At 41.7% G+C, this 20,272-nt stretch overlaps 2 protein-coding genes across 2 annotated transcripts; both read right to left on the bottom strand.

Moving 5' to 3' along the window:
• Positions 1 to 1,883: 1,883 nt before the first annotated feature.
• On the bottom strand, positions 1,884 to 13,163 carry ckap2l (cytoskeleton associated protein 2-like). The gene is made up of 9 exons (XM_080766185.1): positions 12,960 to 13,163; positions 11,983 to 12,049; positions 11,835 to 11,895; positions 8,903 to 10,350; positions 8,491 to 8,689; positions 7,889 to 8,047; positions 5,488 to 5,548; positions 5,067 to 5,247; positions 1,884 to 4,519 (listed from the first exon to the last, which is right to left on the bottom strand). The coding sequence occupies exons 1-9, from the start codon at positions 13,006 to 13,008 to the stop codon at positions 4,231 to 4,233; spliced, it is 2,514 nt and encodes an 837-aa protein (XP_080622311.1). The 5' UTR covers positions 13,009 to 13,163; the 3' UTR covers positions 1,884 to 4,230.
• Positions 13,164 to 14,337: 1,174 nt separating this feature from the next.
• LOC308316918 (interleukin-1 beta-like) lies at positions 14,338 to 16,638 on the bottom strand (the record flags this gene model as incomplete). Its single annotated transcript, XM_080765703.1, has 5 exons — positions 16,581 to 16,638; positions 15,971 to 16,188; positions 15,407 to 15,583; positions 15,129 to 15,262; positions 14,338 to 14,559 (listed from the first exon to the last, which is right to left on the bottom strand). The coding sequence occupies exons 2-5, from the start codon at positions 16,167 to 16,169 to the stop codon at positions 14,338 to 14,340; spliced, it is 732 nt and encodes a 243-aa protein (XP_080621829.1). The 5' UTR covers positions 16,170 to 16,188; positions 16,581 to 16,638.
• Positions 16,639 to 20,272: the final 3,634 nt, after the last annotated feature.

Genomic DNA, 20,272 nt, shown 5'->3' with positions numbered 1-20,272 from the left:
TTATAGCGCCACCAGGAGGCCACAACCTGACCTGCCCTGGTGGAGACCTGTGCAGTGTGCACCAACTGACTAGTTCAGATCGATTGGTTAACTCCAGTCCACACAGAAAGGCTCCAAGCAGGTTCAAACTATGGACCTTCTAACTATAAGGTAACAGTGCTATCTACTGAGACACCATGCTAGATATTGTGCTGGTATACCACCTATGATGAGATTGAGAAGTGAGAGAGCAGCTTGTGGTTAGTAAAGTAAGACATTACTTTCATTCCACTGGTTGACACATTTACTGATTTTACTACTTTAAAAAAAACCAAACAAAATGTCCCACTGGCCCAGGACATCTACAAAAATATTTAATTATCTTTGCAAACTTTTAAAGTTGATTATCTTTGCCCATGAAGCTTTCAGAAGGTTCCCCTTCCATGACTTTTCCTAAATATATCAAATCTCAGATTTTTTTCTACATCTGAAACATTTTCTAAATATGAATTTAAGCATAGGCTACTTATACCATATCTTACTTCAGTCAAGCCCTATTTCAAAAATAGTGAAAATTACCAATCTGCCAGCAAGCCAGGCCACCAGCATCACATCATGACATGTGAGTGTGAGAGAGATACAAAGAAAGGTATTTTGCTAATGATCCTTATTCCTGCACCACTGTGCAAGAATGGTGTAGTGTGAGAGAGGTGGCACCCTAGCTTGGTTAAAGCACCCCTGCTGAGTTTCCTCTTTAAATTTGCCTTAATACTCTGCCTGATTAAATGAAATGCATCACCACTGCCCCCTGGCAACAGGCTCGCCAATCCAAGCCCAGAGGCACCAAACAGAGAGGGAGCGAGAAAGAGTGTGATGTACTAGAGACAAATGGAGGTATGGGAGGGGGTGAGAATGAGGGGGAGAAGTGGGTGAAAAGAAATGGGAGGCGTAAAATGACAAAGAAAAGAGGTTTGGTAGCGAGTGATTGTAGCGGTATGAGATGGGGTGATCCTGTGCCTGCTGGAGCAAATAACCTATAGTAGTGAATGAGGGGGCTTCTAAGCTATTTTTAGCCAGTGTTGCCATGTGTGGGGAATGTGCTTGGCTGAGATGCTTGCACTGGGCTAACACACAAACTGTACATTTTCTATGCGCATGACACATCATCATACTAATACCATGCATGAATGAGAACACCACCAGCTTGATTTCACCCAGTTGCTGCACTGCACGACACTTGGTCGCCTCTGAGTTTTACTCTCTCCCATGATATCCTATACTATAGTAAAAATAATAATATATATATATATACACACACACACACGGTTAAACACACCTCACACACACACACACACACACACACTTGGATAAGGCACTTTTGCACAAGGATGTTAGCTAAATGTAGGTGTTGTTATATCAGCAAACCTGTGTGTGCACCACACACGTGGGTATACGAATGACCACATCTTTGTCAGAACTGTCTGCAATACCACCTCATGCCACACAGAGGCAACTCCAGTTTCCCCAATCTCACTTCTGCAATACAAAATGTTCCAACTTTCAAAGACCTCATTCAATACTAAATACAACAAATAGAAATGATAAAATATGTGCATGTGGTAGCTGCTTTTCAAAGTATTTTTCAAAGATTAACTGAGGATATTCACCTTTTAATAACAGTTGTAGAAAACTGTCAGCTCATTTTGTATATTGTATAGACATAGACACACATGTATGTATGCAGTTGTATTGTGATCATTTGATTTTGTCCATATCACCCCAACAGACCATAACAATGGTCTGGCATATTTAGATTAGTGTATATGTTTCACTGGCCACCCAGATGTTTTACATTCATTTCAGTACGATATTAAAAATCAACTGAAACTTGTGAAAATCAGTTAAACACAAACCTTTATTGCAGCATTTGTCAAAGTTACAAATTACAATATCATTGTTTTTTTCACGTCCACGTGAACCCATAACATAAACTAGCCGCAATTTGCAACTCTAGATTTTTTCAATAATGGGATGAATCAATCTAGAGTTGCAATACCTTCCATTGACTCCCCATTCATCCAATTTGGTTTGCGATCTGCTTAAACGTTAAACTCACCAACATTGCAGCTGTAGTCCAACCTTAAATTATCCTCTTTCAATCTGCCGAACTTGTTTATCATAAAAATCCACCGTAGACATGTTATGAGCTACTTTCTGTCAAGAAATTCTGTGCAGGTGATTATTTTTCTAGTGTTGCAGACTTGCAGTTTGGAAGCACTCGTTTTTGTTAACGGGTCGTGCTGCTGCCTTCTGCATTAGGTGGAACGCAGGACCGTTCAGTGACATACGACGAGTGCTTCCAAAGTCCAAACCCCAATCACCTGCAGAGGATGTCTTGACAGAAAGTAGCTCATAACATCTCTACGGTGGATTTTTATGAAAAACAAGCTGTTGGCTATTTTCCTCACAGTGGTGAAAAGTAGAGGACTCAAGTATAGATCTCTGGGTGACTGTACTCAACATATGGACCGATACGTGGACTGATATACGACAAGTATTGACTTAACAAATGATCAGCAATGTTGTATGACATAGCTGACAGTTGTGAATAATCCCAGCTGAAGACAGTAAAGCCCATCAGAAATGAATGGGATACATTCTATAATTCCGTCCTCAACTGGAGTACATTTAACTTTACATTTCTTCAGAAAATTAGGAGTTCAGGCTCTCTCTCTCTTTTTTTTAAAGAAACATATAATATACATAGCCATGTACAAAATTGTACATACATTGTTTTTGTAAGAGAAAAACAATGAGCAAATAATATTCAGTGCAATTCATATCATACTGTACATCACCACAATGTATTCAACTGCCTTAAAGGACAACTTCAAGGTTCATGTTTTAGGTCATTAGAGAAAGTAAAATACGAGTGTTCTTTTTCCTTACTCTTTTCAGGGGGCCTGGGCATTCAAACATGGGGCTAAATATGTATTTCTTTTCAATTATTTCTTTATTTACTACTAGACCCCAGGAAATTACAATTGGCCACAAAAGCTCACAAGATCTATTGAATGTGAAGGGGGAGGTGACAATCTGACATTGAGCCTACTACACAGTACGAGTATGGCATCCCCCTAGTACTCCCTTCACATTCAGTAGATCCCATGATCTTTTGTGGCCAGATGTAATTTCCTGGGGTCTAGTAGATAGTAGTAAATATGAAGAAATTGCTGTAAAAAAAACAAATGTAAAAAAAACAAAAAATAAAAAAGATACATTTAGCCCCATGCTCGAATGCCACTGCACCGCAAAAATAACTAAAATCGCTAAAACAAAGGAAAGAAAAAAATAAAAAAAAATAAAAATAATAATACTCATCTTTTACTTTCTCTAATAACCTACCCAGGCTTTTATTTTCGTTCGCATCGGCTCAAAAATGAAAGCCTGGGGGAACGAGACCCATTGCCTGGGGTGGGAGTGAACTACAGTGCATAGGGGGCGGGGCTAGAGGAGTGGGAGTGAACTACAGTGCAGAGGGGGCGGGGCTAGAGAGTGGGAGTTAACTACAGTACAGAGGGGGCGGGGCTAGGGGCGGGGCTAGAGGAGTGGGAGTGAACTACAGTGCAGAGGGCCGTCGCTCCAAATTTGGTGACGTCAGCGTTGTCCACTGACGTCTACCAGGGAGGGGCGGGCGCTCAGATCGGTGAACCAATATGATCCAGCGCATTGATCAATACAGCACCCGCCCCTCCGCACTTTCCCCCTTGTTAGAAGAGGAATATATTACAAAGTTACCAAACACCCATAAGCAATACAAGCCAGTAAAAAATAAAAATATAAAAATGATGAGTGCATGTCTGAAACCAACCACTCTGCTGTAAACGCATTGGCCCAGAAGACTCCACAAGTCTTCACTCCCAGACAACCAGGTTAATGAACGATAAGGACAGGGAAGAGAAAAGGAAACATGGGAAACTAAAACTCCACCCCCAAACAATTCCTGAATATTTAACCCCGGGAACCCCTTTTGGTGTTTTAAACAGTATATTATAATTTAGCTATTGAAAAATAGCAGATCTACAAGCTCATAGCGCGCCACCGAGTGGCCGATGGCCGATACATGGCCGATTGATGGCCGATTGATGGCCGATACATTTTTGCTAGTTTTGTGTGGCGGTGTGTACCTAAAATAGCTAAATGGCTATTTTTGGTGAGTGAGACCTTGCACAATGAAGTATACTAAGCCCTCTAAGCATCATCGTTGGTGAATAGCTGTACATGCACCTTGTCTTTCAGGGCTTCGTTCTCCATGTAGACGTACATGGGAGTGCCATGGCCGGATGGGCTAGCTTCTCTCGCCTCCCCATCTCCGTCCTCCTGGACCATGAGGTCATTGTAGGTGGACACACAGATGTCATGGTCTTGGAGGGAGGCCGGGTAGCGAAGAGAGGCCCCGTCAATTCTTACGGAGCGCCTCACGGGAGTGATGAAGCGCACCTCCTGGCCATTGACCCGTACTGGCTCCCTCTGTTTGCCACTGCAGGCAGGAGCAAGACAAAATGTATTAAAATAGTTCACATCCAAATAGTTGTAGTGTATAACAACAATGCATGTCCAATTCTTTGGCTTTTGTTTGTGTTTAGAAGATTTTTCAAGTGCTGATATTGACCATTAATAAGTATAACCTTTACTAGTAACCTTTACCATATGGAATGATTTCATTACAGGCCATATATAGAGCGTGTCTTGAATGTACAGGGGTTGATGAGATCAACATATGGAATATCAGAACAGGTCAGCTCCATATATGGAGATCTAAGGGTGGCAGCGGGGCAGTGTCTTGTGTACAGGGATTGATAAGGGTTCAGGTAGGGCCGAGCCTTAATTTTCGGGGCGGTTGAGAACTGTAGTTTTCAATAATAATGTGGTTAGAACAGTCATGGAGTAGATTGTAAAGTGTTCAGGCAGCTTCATGAAGTCATTATCAAGACCAAAATGACTTTGCATACAACCGGATTAACCTTAACTACTTAAATCATCTATACTTATAACTAGTACTACTACTTAGTAAAGTCTTCACATACTTCGGAGTCGGCGTTGATGTTATTTTGTACTTGATCATGGATGAGCTGCCTTTTTCCCCATAGATTCGTGCTCTGACAGGATTTGGGGTAAATGTGGGGGTTACTGCAGCCTCAGAAAGGTTCTGCCCCTGTACGGGTGACTCCTCCTGTTTTTGCCGTTCTTGAGGTGTGCATGCACGACCTGGAAAAGAAAAAGAATAATGATGTGTCCATTAACCACCACAAATTGGCGATAAGAAAGCATTTCCATTACCGGGATAATAATGTGCTTAATAATCAAATAAGTCATGGTGATCAGCCAATATAGCATGAGGGCACGTAAAATATTGGATGATATACAATGGACTGGGGACAAGTGCAATAAACCCATTTTAACTTTGGAAGGCAGCAATTCAACTACTGGTGTGTACAGCATCCTGACCTTGAATGTCATCCTTTTTCCTCAGGATATCAAACACGACATCACGCAGCCCGTCCACAGGCTACAACAAAGGAGAAAGATTGTATGAGTGAAAGGCAAATACAGATCATATTGATATGGCTACCATTCCATTATCTGTTGAATCTTGGCCATGATTCACATTGGCCAAGATTCAACTGCGCACCCGGGTACACTTCATTCAACTTATGTGGCTCAGAGGGGCGCTGTGGACTATGGGGCTTTGGGAGACAGAGAATGTCATGTCATAGACAAGTCACTTTCAGAGTTTAGAGCAAATAATAAAGTTTGGCTGTGATTCCGACGTTGTCTTGAGTTATACAACAACATAACAATACACAACTAAGGCAGTGTGCGCTGATGGTCAGCGCAATGGGACTGTAAGTTGTCTCTCGTCTGTATAGAGCACCGAAGTCTGACGTCAATATCAGTAGAGGGCGCCAAGTCCACTGGTTCATGTACTTTTTATTTGCATTGTAATCCCCATAGGGGGATTTTAGAAGGCCTCATATAAGAACTGTGTTTGAAAAATACACAAATCATCGCGGCCGTTTCACTCCTATGGATATGAAGAAAAAAAACTGACTGAGAAAAAACTAATGTTACTGCTGCTGAATTAGTTCAATTTTCGCTCAGTCAGTCATATTTCATACAGTCTGACTGTTGTAAACAATACAGAGACAACTCCGACAATATCACAAACACAGTTTGTTTATTTATGGACCACAATGCATGTACGAGATGATTTTAAGAGGACCCCATGTAATTCTCCATAGAGAAAGACTTCCATGAACCAGGGGATGAGCGAGTGACGTCAGGACTTTGGCGCTCTGCGACGTCGGTATGTTAATGTTTTTTTTCTTCCACGGCTCCTGCTACTGAAACACTAGCGGATTATCAATCATTCTTTGTCGACATTCAAGTAGAACTACCAGAAGTACAACCCAGGTAAAATAATGTGTCAGCATAAACATATATAAATAAATTACGATTATATGTCACTTCCTCCTTTTAGCATGGATGGCTTTTACATTGCAGCAATGCAGTAATCCGTATCCGAGACTCGATTGATTGCGGTCCCGGGATACGGTTGGGGCGATCTGCTACCGGGAGCGGTACGCATCGTTCACACTACCAAAACATCTGCCAGATGCATTTATTCGTTGAGGTATTGCATGGGATTATTGTCTACCATCTCAAACAGCACCTAGGACCTACAGTCCTACACTATGTGACTTTGTAGCAACAAGTAAGACATGTGAACGCGGGAAGCCAACGCACACGCAGACCTTTTTTTTTTTTACTGAGTGAGTGTGTTTTTGTGTGTGATACAGCTGTGCCCTCTGGTGGCGGGCGGGTGGTGTTACAGCGTGACAGACAGACAAGCCAGGCAGGCTTCCATAGTAATGGTTCACTGATGTTGGCAAAAACACCATGCTTCTGTGTCACACATGGAATAGGAAATAAAGTACCGTAATCAATTTGTTTGATGTGGACACGTGATTCTACACACTGTGAACATGGAAGAATGGTCATCATTATGGCCCATCTACAGTACATTGCTATGGGACTACATTGGAAATAAGCTGTCAAGCTTTTTTTGTGTTACTCAATGTCTGCCAAGGACTGAATTAACTGCTTTTTTATCAAGAGATATGTGTCATGAATATGCATGTAACAAAAACATAAAAAATATTCGGTGGTGTGAAAAGTGATTTTTTTGTGTGAATATGGGGGACGCAACCATAGTAGGTACTAGGTAGACCTGTGAAGTTCTCAAAGGACTGGTAATGAATCAGTATCACATCAAACACTGTTCATAGTGAAACAAAGTTGAGCTGGCTTTATTACTGGGGCTCCCTCTTAAGGTGTGCAAAACAGTGAGTCTTCACTTTTAAAGCCAGAGATCAATTTCAAGCCATGGGATAAAGAAATGATGAGCAAGACCATCCAACTGGTCCGATATTCCAAAAATAGCCTCCTCATTGACTTATACTGCACAGGTCTGTAAAACAGGTCTCAAAGTCACTATTTAGCTGCTAGATAGTGACTTTGAGACCTGCTTTTGGTTGCTTTCATATATGTGCTCAATTTTATCACATATATGAAAGCAACCAAAAGCAGATTCTGAAAATATCTAACATTACAAAACAAGAAATATAAGTTCATCATGGATGGCCACAATTGTTAAAAAAGCCATCTCATCAATAATTTTAGTTAAAATGATGGCAAGGCAACTACTGTTGCCACAAAAGTGGCTTACCGGTAAGTGCTTTAAGACTTCAATGCAAACTCTGAAGAATTCTATTCCATGGGCTTACAGCTAGTAACAGAGTAATGACAGGTGATGGGCAGAGCACATTACCCGACTGTGGACACTTACCTCCAGAACTACACGCACAGCGTCCTCAAACATGGGCAGGACTTCCAGGTTTCCCTGTCGCTCCATCAGGCGGGCCTGACAGATCCAGTACTTGGCAAACTTCTGAGCCATCGCAGGCAACCGAGAGAGGTGTTCCAGCACCTGCTCTGGGGGGCAACCCTGCAGGAGCATACCATCGAACACATCACTAAACAAACCTAGTTCAGAGATAAATACACCCTGCAGGAGCATACCATCTAACACATCACTAAACAAACCTAGTTCAGAGATAAATACACCCTGCAGGAGCATACCATCGAACACATCACTAAACAAACCTAGTTAAGAGATAAATACACCCTGCACGTCTCTGAAGAAAGTTCTTCCGAACTCAGGGAAAACAAAACAAATGAGAATTTAGGGACACAATTTCACAGGCAGGTTTGTATCATGATTTATTTATTGATCGATTTATTATTGTTATCTAAGTAGTTCTATTATAATATAAATTATATATAATTTTTATCTGCAGTCTGAAACTACTTTGAAGTAGAGACTGAAAGCAGCCCAAAAGCCAACAGTGTTAAATTACTTGCATGATATTTGTGAACAGATTTAAGTACCTCTTCCAGCAGTTTTACACAGTCAGCCAGGGACCTGTCCACAGCACAGATCAGGGCTCGGGTGTCATCGTCATCGTCCATGTTGGTCCAGTAAGGCTGTGGCAACGCCGCAGTACGCCCGACGGGAGCAGGCCTCACCTGCATTGGAGGACGCTTGTAAGAGATGCCCTTAGCTTCTCGCCATTCCCGGAGCTTTCGCCTTTGGACCAAACAATAGAGCGTAAAACTGAAAATTATATGACATTTAATTCAAGGTCAAAGACAGGATATTTCCCAGGTTAGTGCCTAATAATTTGAACTGTCTTGGTGTGTGCGACCCACTACCGTTATTTGATGAGTATAGTAGTGTCATGATCGTCTTCTGTGTGCACAACACTGTATGCGAGAGGAAATAATTTTAATTTAAACTTACATTCTATCCTCCTGAGCTGCTGTCAAGTTATGTTTCTCCGTCTGAGGCACTACTGTAGCCTGTGCTCTCGGGGTCTTTGTGTCTGTGGCCCATTCCACCAGACTGAGACTCTTCGCACGCCGTGGCACTGTCTGTGGTACATATGGTATACCAGCTCTTTTGGTACTTGTACACTCTTCTCTCTTGTTATTATTCGCCACTCTATGCACCTTGTCTTTCTCTGTCAGCTCAGCAGCATGTGTGGCCTTCTTTGAAACTGTGTTCTGCCGCTGGCCTCCTGCCTCTGAGGTGCCTCTGGAGCCACCCTTCTGTGATTGGATATTACCTGTCCCTGCAAACCCAGATCTGTGCTCTGAAGCCTTCTTTGATGGTTGAACTGATTTAGCATATTTTGTCACCATCGCTTTCTGATCTGGCTTGGCGGGTGCTGTTGTGGGTCTGGTAGATGTTGCTTTGAATACAGTAGGAGGTCGATTCTGATGCGATTCTTTTGTTGAATCAGTAGCACTCTTGTTGTCCATCCCTCTATGCACATTGTCTTTCCCTTTCATCCCGGCAGTATGTGTGGTCCTGTTCGACACTGTGTTCTGCCGTTGGCCTCCTGCCCCAGATGATCCTCCTGAGCCAACCTTTTGTGGTTGGGCATTACCAGTCCCTTCAACCCCAGATCTGTGCTCTGAAGCCTTCTTTGACAATTGAACTGATTTAATGGATTTTGTCACTCTCTCATTCTGATGTTGCTTGATGGGTGCTGTTGTGGATCTGGTGGATGTTGCTTTGAATGCTGTAGGAGGTCGATTCTGAAGTGATGTCTTAAGAGATTTGACTGGAGGTGGTTTTGAAACGGTCTTGTTCAGCGTCTTTGTTTTAATGACAGTATCGGAAGCCCCAGTGGCCGTGATTCTTGTATGCTTGAGACCAACTGTGGTGGAAAATGGATTGCCTCGAGCAAAGGTGGATTTTTGGGCAACTGATGAGACTAATCTTGTGGTATTATTGGAGTATCCTCTGTTAGCTGTGGAACTAGTAGTGGTGGTTGCTGTTAGGATGGTGGTTCTAGGCTGCAGCACAGCAGGAAGGAGGCCGGTTCTGGTTCTGGTAATGGGGCCAAGGCTCATTCTGGAACTGTACGTCACCTGGAGGCCTGATTTGGCTACACGTGTAGCCCAACTGTCTCGAATTGGCTGGGATGCAGTTGGGCGGGGAATGTTTGAAAGAGACTTGGATGAACTATAGCGAACAGGTGGTTTAATTCCCATATTAATCTGCTTTTTGGGTTTATTGGTTGCATTAAGGTTGGATTTTAAGGATGCAATAGTGTATTTTCTTGTATGCGCTCCATTTTCACTCAATCCAGTTCTTGGGGGCTGTGAAGCACCCTGGATCTTTCGGGCCTCATTTCTCATATTGCCTGCATTTGGAGCCTGGTTCTCTTTACTTTTGGCTGACTGTGTGGAGAGGAAAAAAGCAACTGTTACACATAATGTCAAGTAAATCCATTCACAAGTATGCATTTATACTGAAATGGCAGATTATTACGGAGAAGTTCAATGGATCAAAAGTTTGTGAAATTACAATGTGATATAAATTAAAATAAGAACCAAATTACTTCTACCTCCCTACTAAGGGAGTAAAACGCACTGATGAAGTTGATGAGGTCAGAGATGCACACACCTACAATAATTAGACATTTACTCTCAACGAATCCAAGTCGAACTGGGTTCATGGTGTTCTTTGTCATTACATAGTTTCCTATGCAGAGCGATATATTTTGTCAGGTCAGAGCCATTCATTTATTATTTTTTAAAGTGAAGATGGTCTTCTATCATGCTGCCCTTGAGAAAATAATGCGTTATTTTATCTCATCTTGGTTAAATTACTGCAATTCCTTGTACTCTAGAGCAGGTGTTCCCAAACTTTTTTGGACCAGGTACCCCTTTTGGGGTAGATATTTTTCCAGGTACCCCCTCATCCTCGCAACACGGATAACAATATATTTACAACCACAAGCAGTGTTTCCTGCAGGAAAAAGCTTTGGCATGGTGCTGGGCCCAGGCCGCAATTTTGATTAATTAATTAATTTGATTCATTAATTAATAAGATTAATACATTAAGATTAATTTGTATTATTGCTCTTGTATTGCTATTGGAGACACTTGGGGGACACTGGGGGACACTGGGCAGGCACTGAGGAGGCACTGGGGAGACACTGGGAAGGCACTCGGGGGGCACACTGGGGAGGCATTGGGGAGGCACTCGGGGGGACACTGGGGAGGCACTCGGGGGGACACTGTCTAAATGTATACGTCTAAATGTATACGTCTAAATGTAGACTTCTAAATGTAGACGTCTAAATGTAGACGTCTAAATGTGTACGTCTTCTCTTATGGGGGTCCCTGGCATATCTTTTCAAATGGGGGTCCACAGGCTAAGTAGTGTCAATTTGGGGGTCCTTGACATGAAAAAGTTTGGGAACCACTGCTTTAAACACTTTAGCACTTTATGAACATGAACAAAATAGATGGGTCCCCCCTGGAACTCCCTCAGGTACCCCTGGGGGTCCCCGGACCCCACTTTGGGAACCACTGCTCTAGAGTAGACTTCCTCAGAAAACAATCTCATGTCTTGTCCAAATTCCTGCAACTGCTAGGCTTTTAACTCGAGACGTGAACAGTGAACACATTACACCCATCCTAGTATTTTTGTGTACAGGCTGCACTTTGTTTCAACCCTGTTGTTGTAAATCTGCCTTATAAATAAAGTGGATTGGATGTCCTCTCTCCACTGGTTGCCTCAACAAAACAGTTTGTTTTATGGCTTGCCTCCCACAGCTGGCACAAACTACTACTGTCATTTTCAAAATAAAATACAGTAAAGTAAATAAATGAATAAAACAAGAGAGAAAGCATGCATTTTATTGCATTACACTTACGTCAGGTTTTACTGTGGACATAGCAGGCTTCTTAGCCTCATTTCCACCTCGGAGATATGGCCTGAGGAGGTAAATTAAATTGACGTTAGATGTGTGAATGCACAAAGAGGCAATAGAGATGTCAATCATGAATACAAAGTTAACTTACTTAGAGTTGGGCGGTTTCATCCTCCCCTTTGCTGCCAAGTATTCCATTAACTTCTGCTTCCGTAACTCTGTGACAGACAAAAACAGAGTTGACCCATAATGATGTACTTAAACTCTAGTCTACAGTATACTTCGTTGACACCACTTTCCCTCTACAACAAATCTCTTCTCAGAAAAACAGCTTGTAGATCAACTATAGAATGTACCATGTAGTGTAGTGTACTATTAGCTTTGGTTCATAGCTCTAATGCGTTGCATTTGAGCTATGGACCAGAGCTAGTGTACCATCAAGATATGCCCAGAAAAGTGGGCATGTCTCTTAGTTCTCCTATTCACAAGAATTGCCCATGCTAGATACAAGATAACAAGACGTATATCATTATGACCGATGGCAGTCTTGAACCAAGGGAAGGCCATGTCCAAGCAGTACATTCTTAATAAATACTCAGTGACTGGACTCAGTCTCAATTGCATCATGCATGCTAGCCATAGAACGGCTCTTGTTGTTACATACAGTATGTACAGTATAATGAAATGATCACAGGCATTCTAGGTCTACAGACTACATGCATGCCAAGTGTTACAGTTGGGATAGTTTTGTGAGTGTGCGTTTTTGTACAAATTGACTAGCAGTAGAAGGCTATGGACCAGAGCTACAAATTAACATACTTATGCGTATTATTTAGATCAAGTAGTACAGCCTGCCATTTCATTCATTCAGATTAACAATTATTTGATTTCTTTCCCTATTAATTCAATGAATTATATTCTTTTCGGTTCCCATTTCGTGGTTAATGGTTATTGTAGTTTTTGATTAAATAAAATAATGAGTAACTCGACAGTGGAAATACATCACGTGACAGATCATAATAATGTGGTCGTAGTAGGAATGTGTGGTTAACCATAATATCACTATGACTAGTAATGTTAGCAGTATAGCTAACCAATTTAGCTTAGCCATGTTAGCCAACAGGCTACCTTTTCTGCAAAGCTCCGGCTCATTCACGGTCCCCCCTTCATCATCCATGATCTAGAATAATTCTTCTCTTTCGCTGATCAGAGTTGCAACTAAACGGTTAGCTGTTGTTAGCACTCGCGGCGGTTTAGTTATGTTGGATGGTTAACTTGAATCCGGTCACGGTCACGGTTTTACGGTAGCCTAACTAACTGTTTTGTTTACACTCTCGCATACTTCAGTCCACTGTGAATGGTTTTGAAACGGCCGGTTTAACGGTTCCTCTCCTGCCATTGGTGTGTTTATATTCGAAAAGCTATGGGCTAGGGCTCGAGTTTATCCCATGGCCCGAAGGCACGGGCGTGCTGTGATTAGCTAGTTTAAGCCAATCACGGAGCCACCATCCGCCCAGTCTATGGGGTGAGGTTAACACCTGATCGTCACCTGAGAGCTGGGGGGTTCTTTCAGAATTATTTATTTAATGCAATGTATTTAAATATTTAATTGAACACACACACACACACACACACACACACACACACACACACAAACCAGCAACATAACAGTTTGATCGATTGAAATATTTATTAACAGTTTGCAGAATGACAGTACATTTCAAGCACAACTCAATACAAAGACTGTTAACTGTGAGTGGACGTGGACGACCCAATAAAGCATTACACTTGTTTACAAGAGGGTCCACCTTGTTAATTCATCAAAAAGTGAGTTGTGAGACCATGCTCGTTATTCAATATAGCAATTGTATTAACTGTGCCATACTTCTTTCTGTTGTTCATTGTAGGCTAGTAAAGGCTAGTATCTCATATGGACTATGCTGCAATCCATGGGACAGGACAGGTTTAGTTGTAGTGAGCAAATTACAAATACAAATACATATTCATAAATATCAGTTAAAATGGTGCATAAATAAATAAATAGCAAATAATTGTATTAAATAGTAGGCTATAGCTATACACTATTACTATACAGTGTAATCAGAACGAAATATCACTCACTCTACCTTAAATATCACTCTGCTCACAATTAGCGCAATAGAGACACCTTGTGGTGAACTTTGACAAAGTCAATACACCCAGTGTTAACTTGCTGTACTCAGTACATACATACTATTTTAAAAGCTTTAAAAGTTATTTTCTCATAGGCATTTCCAGTGGTTCCCTCCAGAAGCGTTCACCAGGGGTGCCCATACCATGGTGTAAATCCAAAATGATGCACACAGGTTTGAAATGGGTATATAAATTATATCACTGATAGTGTTAAAATGTGTCAAACTGAATAAAATGCAACATATTTTACACAATGGGCCTTTTTTCCCCTCCATTTTCAGGGGAAGTTTGGCCCAGTTAGCGTCCCTGTTTTAGATGCTCAGAGACAAATCTTTTAACGTTGACGCTCGATGGTGAAGCTTTGGTAGCGTGCAGAGCTCTCCTGGCACATGTCCACTGGCATGCTGTTCTGCTCGGCCGTGCTGATGTACCAGTCAGGGAATTGAGCGGACATGAGGGAGCTGGCATCTCGCCCTGTGTCCCGTCTGAAGAAGAGAAAGCGTACCATGTCGCTGTTACTGTTTATTCTTCTCAGCTGTTCCTTGTCCTCCAGCTCCTGTGCAAGGAAGAACCCAAAGTCAATGGTCAGTGGCTTCCTCCTCATATGAGAAACAAGTAATGTTGTGCTATAATGCAGTGGTTCCCAGACTTTTTCATGTCAAGGACCCCCAAATTCACACTAATTATCCCGCGGACCCCCATTTGAAAAGACATGCCAGGGACCCCCATAAGAGAATATTTTAACGGCTCTAGCAGTGATTCTCAACCAGTTTAATTTAAAGGACCCCCAGTTTGACATGCATTCGTCATATTTATGGACACCGATTTAATTGCATTTCTATCTCTGAGACCCCAATTTATATTGTAAAATCAATGTTAATTTAACTCAGAGATTGTACAAATGGTACAGATTGTACTAATTTGTACACTCTCAGAGTTACAGACCCATAAGGGTCCATTTTGGTTCCAAACTATCATTTAGCTGGGGGACCCCCTGGAACTCCCTCAAGGACCCCTTTGGGAACCACTGCTATAGTGAATGTAGATTATGTAGTATTAATCAGTAGCCTACTCTCACCCAGGACCATACAATGAGAACAGAGTATTGTCTGGGCTGTATTTTACCTCCAGCTGCAGGGTTGGCTTCCCAGCATCCATTGCACAGGAAAGGTAGAGGTTTGTGCCCTTGATACCCAAGGTCACAGGTCGGGCATTGGTACTGGGCGCCGGGTGGATGTAGGTGGACATGTGCAGATATGCTGATTGGAGAACAGAGCAAGAGTAGAAAAAAATCAAACCTAAACCTTTAGGGGAACTATAAAATCCTTGTTCATCAACATCAGGTTCAAAAGTCTTCCGGGTTCATTTAAAACACTGCTGTTCACTATTCTAGACACACTTACCTATGCGGTCGGTGTTCCCACCCTGCAGCATTACAGCATGGAGCTCCATTGCTTCTTGGACCAGCACCAAATGTCTCTTCTTGCGGTCCGTCACCCTGCACTGGTGCTCTCCTGTCCTGCTGAAGGCTCCATCCATCTCATCCAATGGCTCTGAAGTCAACTCTAACACAATTTGTTCTGATGGGGTGAAAAAAGAAGTTGAGAATTCTGTTTCTGTCAGGAACACGTCATAAATATATTTAATCATATTGCAATAAATGGAATACAGTTATATAAATGGCGTTGTTGGCTCCACAGCTCTTAGGATTTTCTCTAGTTTTCCGTTAATCAGTTTAACTTGAGCCATGCAAAACTTGACACCCAGTTTAACTATAAAACCATGCAAAATTGCTGCATATCAGTGTGACATCACAGTTTTAGATGCTTTTGGATGCTTTTCTCTGATTTAAGATGTACAAAACTTGAGATAAATCCTTAAATAAAAGTGAAAACTTCATGAAAGTTGACATGAACAGACCACATCCTTGTGGCTTTGCATGTGTCCATGTGCACATGTCTGCTTACCGTCTATGGCACTCTCCACTATCATGTTGAGCAGGTCCTCATCTCTGAACTCAGTGCTGCAGGAGAACTCTGACTTGCTGGCCTTTAGCCTCTCCATGGCGACAACAAGGTTGACAACACGTCTCATGGTCAGAGGATGGTGGGATATTTCCAAGTCCAGGCCCTGGGGCATCTTGGCACTTTGAGATTCAAATTCCATGTCTTCTGAGTGGGGAGATCTGGGCACAATGGAATAAGGGTGATTCTTAACAGTACTGCTTTGATAAAACTTTGTTTGTTTTCCAATCTAAAGTCTGCATCTTGGAGTTACAGTCCTCAAAGGTCTCTGGGGTCCCCAGTCCCCACACACCACATTGAAAACCAATGGAATAATAATAATAATAATAATAATAATAATAATAATAATAATAATAATAAGATAACATGCTCAACCTTCCTAATATGAAAGATGACACACACACACACACACACACACACAAAATATACATAAGCACACAGACAGAAACCATTTATGACCGAAACCGCTCTTGTGGTCAAGCTTGAGTGTAGAATTGAGCACTACAAGTAAGCAAAACGTAACCAGCACTGCATGAGAGAAAATCTATTTTACCTGAGTAGAAGATAGTAGTCTGAGCTCTTTAGACACTGGTGGTGTGCTAGTTACTGGTTAGTCCTTGTAACAATGTGTTTCTGGATCCATGTTGTGACCTGTGGCGTTTATATACTGTAGTAGTCTACCCGTCCCTTAGCAGTGTGTGTGGAATTCCCCATAGATAACAGGAAGTGAAGGTGAAGCTATGGTAGCACACTCATTCTGATGATGAAATGCTGTACTGCCACATACTAATACTTTGGTTTAATGGTCATCTATGCAGGCTACTGCTACAAACGGTGATAAAATGATAAAAACACAGGTGCGTGCATGTGTGTGTGTGTGTGTGTGTGTGTGTGTGTGTGTGTGTGTGTGTGTGTGAGAGTGACAGACCAGATACATTATTATTTTTTAATAATATAAGGTCTAGAAAATTATTGTTCAAATGCACGCAATTCAAAGACGCAAAGACACACAGAACTGATTGTCCAGCCCCATAGTTCAAGATTCATCAACATGATTGATAATGAATATAAGGAAAGATTTAGGCCTAAACCCAGTTTATAATTCATCATATAATGGAACATAATTTAGGCATTAGTTGGGAGTAGCTTCAGGCAAATGACATACCGTAAGGGTTATTCTATTATTATAGAATAACAGGAGGAAGGGCGTAATAATTACTCCGTATTCCTGTGAACCAGTGTTCCTGGTTCAATCCTCGGCTGCCCCTGGCTTAGTGTGGAAGTGTCCTTGAGCAAGACACTTAACCCCATTACTGCTCCTATTGAGCAGGTTGGTGCCTTGCATTTTTGCCTAGGCTCCACTATCGGTGTATGAATATGTGTGTGAATGTAATGCACATTGTAAGGTGCTTTGGATAAAGGTGCCATATAAAAGCACAATGTTTCTCCTGCATGGAAATTGGCATTTCCTCCTGTGCTTTACTGCTCGCCACCTCTTGTTAGGCGTCTGATAAAAATAGAATCTTTCCCATCGACCCCAGTAGGCCTGAGGAAAAAAAAACATCTGAATGCATTCAATGCAATAATAATTCAAATCATTCCAGTTGGTGTGCACATATTACTTAAAAACATTCAAACATGACAACAGACAAGATGTTACAGCTGCTTTGATCTATTCTACAATTTCCTAATCTTGACATGTCTGTATAATGTCCGACACTGTCACCCTAGATTAGTTAACTTCTTAAGCAGCGCGGAAATTTCCATCAGTTCAAGTAGCTAGCTTAGTAGACACTAGACTTATAGACTTAACTGAATCACATTTTTACATCTTTCTTCACTTCCTCTTTAGTGGTCAGGGGAAGTTACAGCATTCACCACAGAAGACCCCCCCCCGCATGGCCACCAGAAGGTTTGTTTCCCACTTCACGTCTTGATATTGGTGCTTTTTGTGCAATCATTTCACACATGGTTATCTTGTGACAGAAAGCTTTTTTCCCCCTTTTCTTCTTTTTCGTAAACATAATTAATAAATAGAATGGCATTTAAACACCATGTAGCTAAATTATCTTAATTATCTAAATTATATAGCAGAAAGAGACAAAAATACAACGATTAAGCGTGTAAACACAAACATTGAAGTGGATCATCATTCATTTCTTACTCTGCCTGATTAATACATTGTCGTATAACAGAGTGCACTCTGAAAATAGCCTGTCTCAAGTTCACGACACCTCGCAGATGTGACACGTTGTGTGTGAGCTAGATCTGCTACTTTCAGTATAAATAAATCGAATAAATAAAAGGTATAAATCTGACAACGTAAAAATGAAAAGGAATATTAGGAACCAATGATTCTATACAATATTTCATGTTCTTGGACAAATGTATACAGGTCTGACTAGCTGGCTGGCTTAATTATGCAAGCCAGTTGTTCCCAAGGCCTGTCTTTGTTCTATACTGTTATTCAAGTCCCACCTGGAGTGAGGAGGACAGGAGGGTGATGGTTTGCTTACACTCCTGACTCGCCTCCTGGCAATTTGTGTAACAAAGCAATTTGTGTTGATAGCTGGAGCAAATGTTTGATCAAAGGATTTATCTCTAAAGTGTATGCGATTCCTATCCACACCCTCTACTCATGTAAACTCTTTAAATAAGCTAACCAGAATACGATGACTAAATATATCATCTGAAGGAACATCACTCCATCTGCTGTCTGTCGTGTCTCTCAAACGTTCTCCGGTGCTCTCCCAGTTTTCAGTATTTTGTATGGTAGGACTATAGGGTTTCCTGTATAAATAATATACGACAAGAGAAACAATCTTATGCACGCACTCTTATATGATACCTTTTTAACATATTGGGTTAAAACTAACAAGCATACAGGGTTTACAGGTTGGGGGGAAAATAGGGAGGTTGTGGACCTGGACAAAGCTATAAACAAGCTGAGATCTGTCGGAAGGATATCTATCTTCTAGCTGGATTGCCTAGAATGTTCTGCGCCTTCTTGAACCCCAGACGATGGCCTTTTCTGTAGTGCCAGTGTAAAAAGATGAGAGGTCCGAACACAGATCTGCTCCACAGTGTTTAAAAACACTGTCATTTTACACAGATTCAACGTTTCAGCCTTTGTTGACCTTCATCAGGTGACATAGTTTGTGACACACCTCCCCCGTATACTTGATTTGGATTTGGCACTCCACTGAAAGCCATTGCTGATGCGCAACCTCTTTTTCTCATTTACCTCCCTTATATGGTAGTAGGTCACAGCACATGACCTGCACTGAGACAATAGGGCAGGCAATTACGTCAAACACCATTCTGTGAATGAATAAATAATAATTCAATAATTAGTAATTATCACTGTGGAAAGACCACCACATCATACAAGTCTAAAACTTGCTGGCATAAACTAGCCTCGCAGTGGCTATTATTATTTATTTTATTACTTTACTCTAGTGCTCACATGTGCACACCTTCTACTCCCAGAATATCAGGTTGGACTGTCGTGACATATTATTATCCCCTTAATTTAATGTGCACTTTCATACTCCTCACTCAATGATCCCTACTCATATTGGTGATCCAATGGCCTTTCATCTAACGCCACTGTAACGACTGTAATGGACACTTTATTTGTTTTGGGGCGGGATACGGTGAGGATATGCTGTACCTTGTGTTGTTCTGCATAGTGCAGAATAGTTGTGTATATTTAATCTATTTATATAGGTGTCGTGGAGTGTCGCTGCCTAGATGCCCATGGGTGAGTGCTTCCAACAAGGTCAGCCAGAGCTCTGAGAGGAGGACTTCAGCAAGGCCAGCCCCGGCCCCTGGGCCAGCTCATTGAGGGAGTTGGTTCTGATCAATGTAAGTAAATAAATAAATAAAAGCCTGTGCCTCTGTCTTGGTCCGTTCAGTCTTTACAGTGAGTGTATACTATGCTGTATACAACAGTACTTTCCAGTCTGTACTCATTTAGACCTGAGGTCGATTGTAAAAATGCCTTCAACTTCAAAATTACAAAAACATTACCTTGCTATACAGTACACGTGTACATGGCAACAACTACCCCAAAGGGGTTAATGTCTTGAAAGGTAAAAAAAACCCCAAGGGGGGTTCCCATCTTGAGAGGTAAAAACCCCAAAAGCTTTTTTCCGTCCTAAATAGGTTGCCGTGCTGCCTCTGGGTGACTGAAATTCCCCCTCGGGATCAATAAAGGTATCTATCTATTTACCATTAGGCCAG

Source organism: Protomyctophum bolini (assembly GCF_963924005.1).
Source record: "Protomyctophum bolini genome assembly, chromosome: 6".
Lineage (NCBI taxonomy): Eukaryota > Metazoa > Chordata > Actinopteri > Myctophiformes > Myctophidae > Protomyctophum > Protomyctophum bolini.
The sequence above is the reverse complement of the archived record's forward strand: the minus strand, read 5'-3'. Positions and strand labels throughout refer to the sequence as shown.

What these genes read in the sequence shown, in the direction of transcription:
- ckap2l (XM_080766185.1), bottom strand. Translation starts at nt 13,008, where the DNA reads ATGGATGATGAAGGGGGGACCGTGAATGAGCCGGAGCTTTGCAGAAAA. An exon ending in CTGTGCGTGTAGTTCTGGAG is followed by an intron (nt 5,549 to 7,888) that starts GTAAGTGTCCAC and finishes CCTTTGTTGTAG; the next exon opens with CCTGTGGACGGGCTGCGTGA. An exon ending in GAAAAAGGATGACATTCAAG is followed by an intron (nt 5,248 to 5,487) that starts GTCAGGATGCTG and finishes TTTCTTTTCCAG; the next exon opens with GTCGTGCATGCACACCTCAA.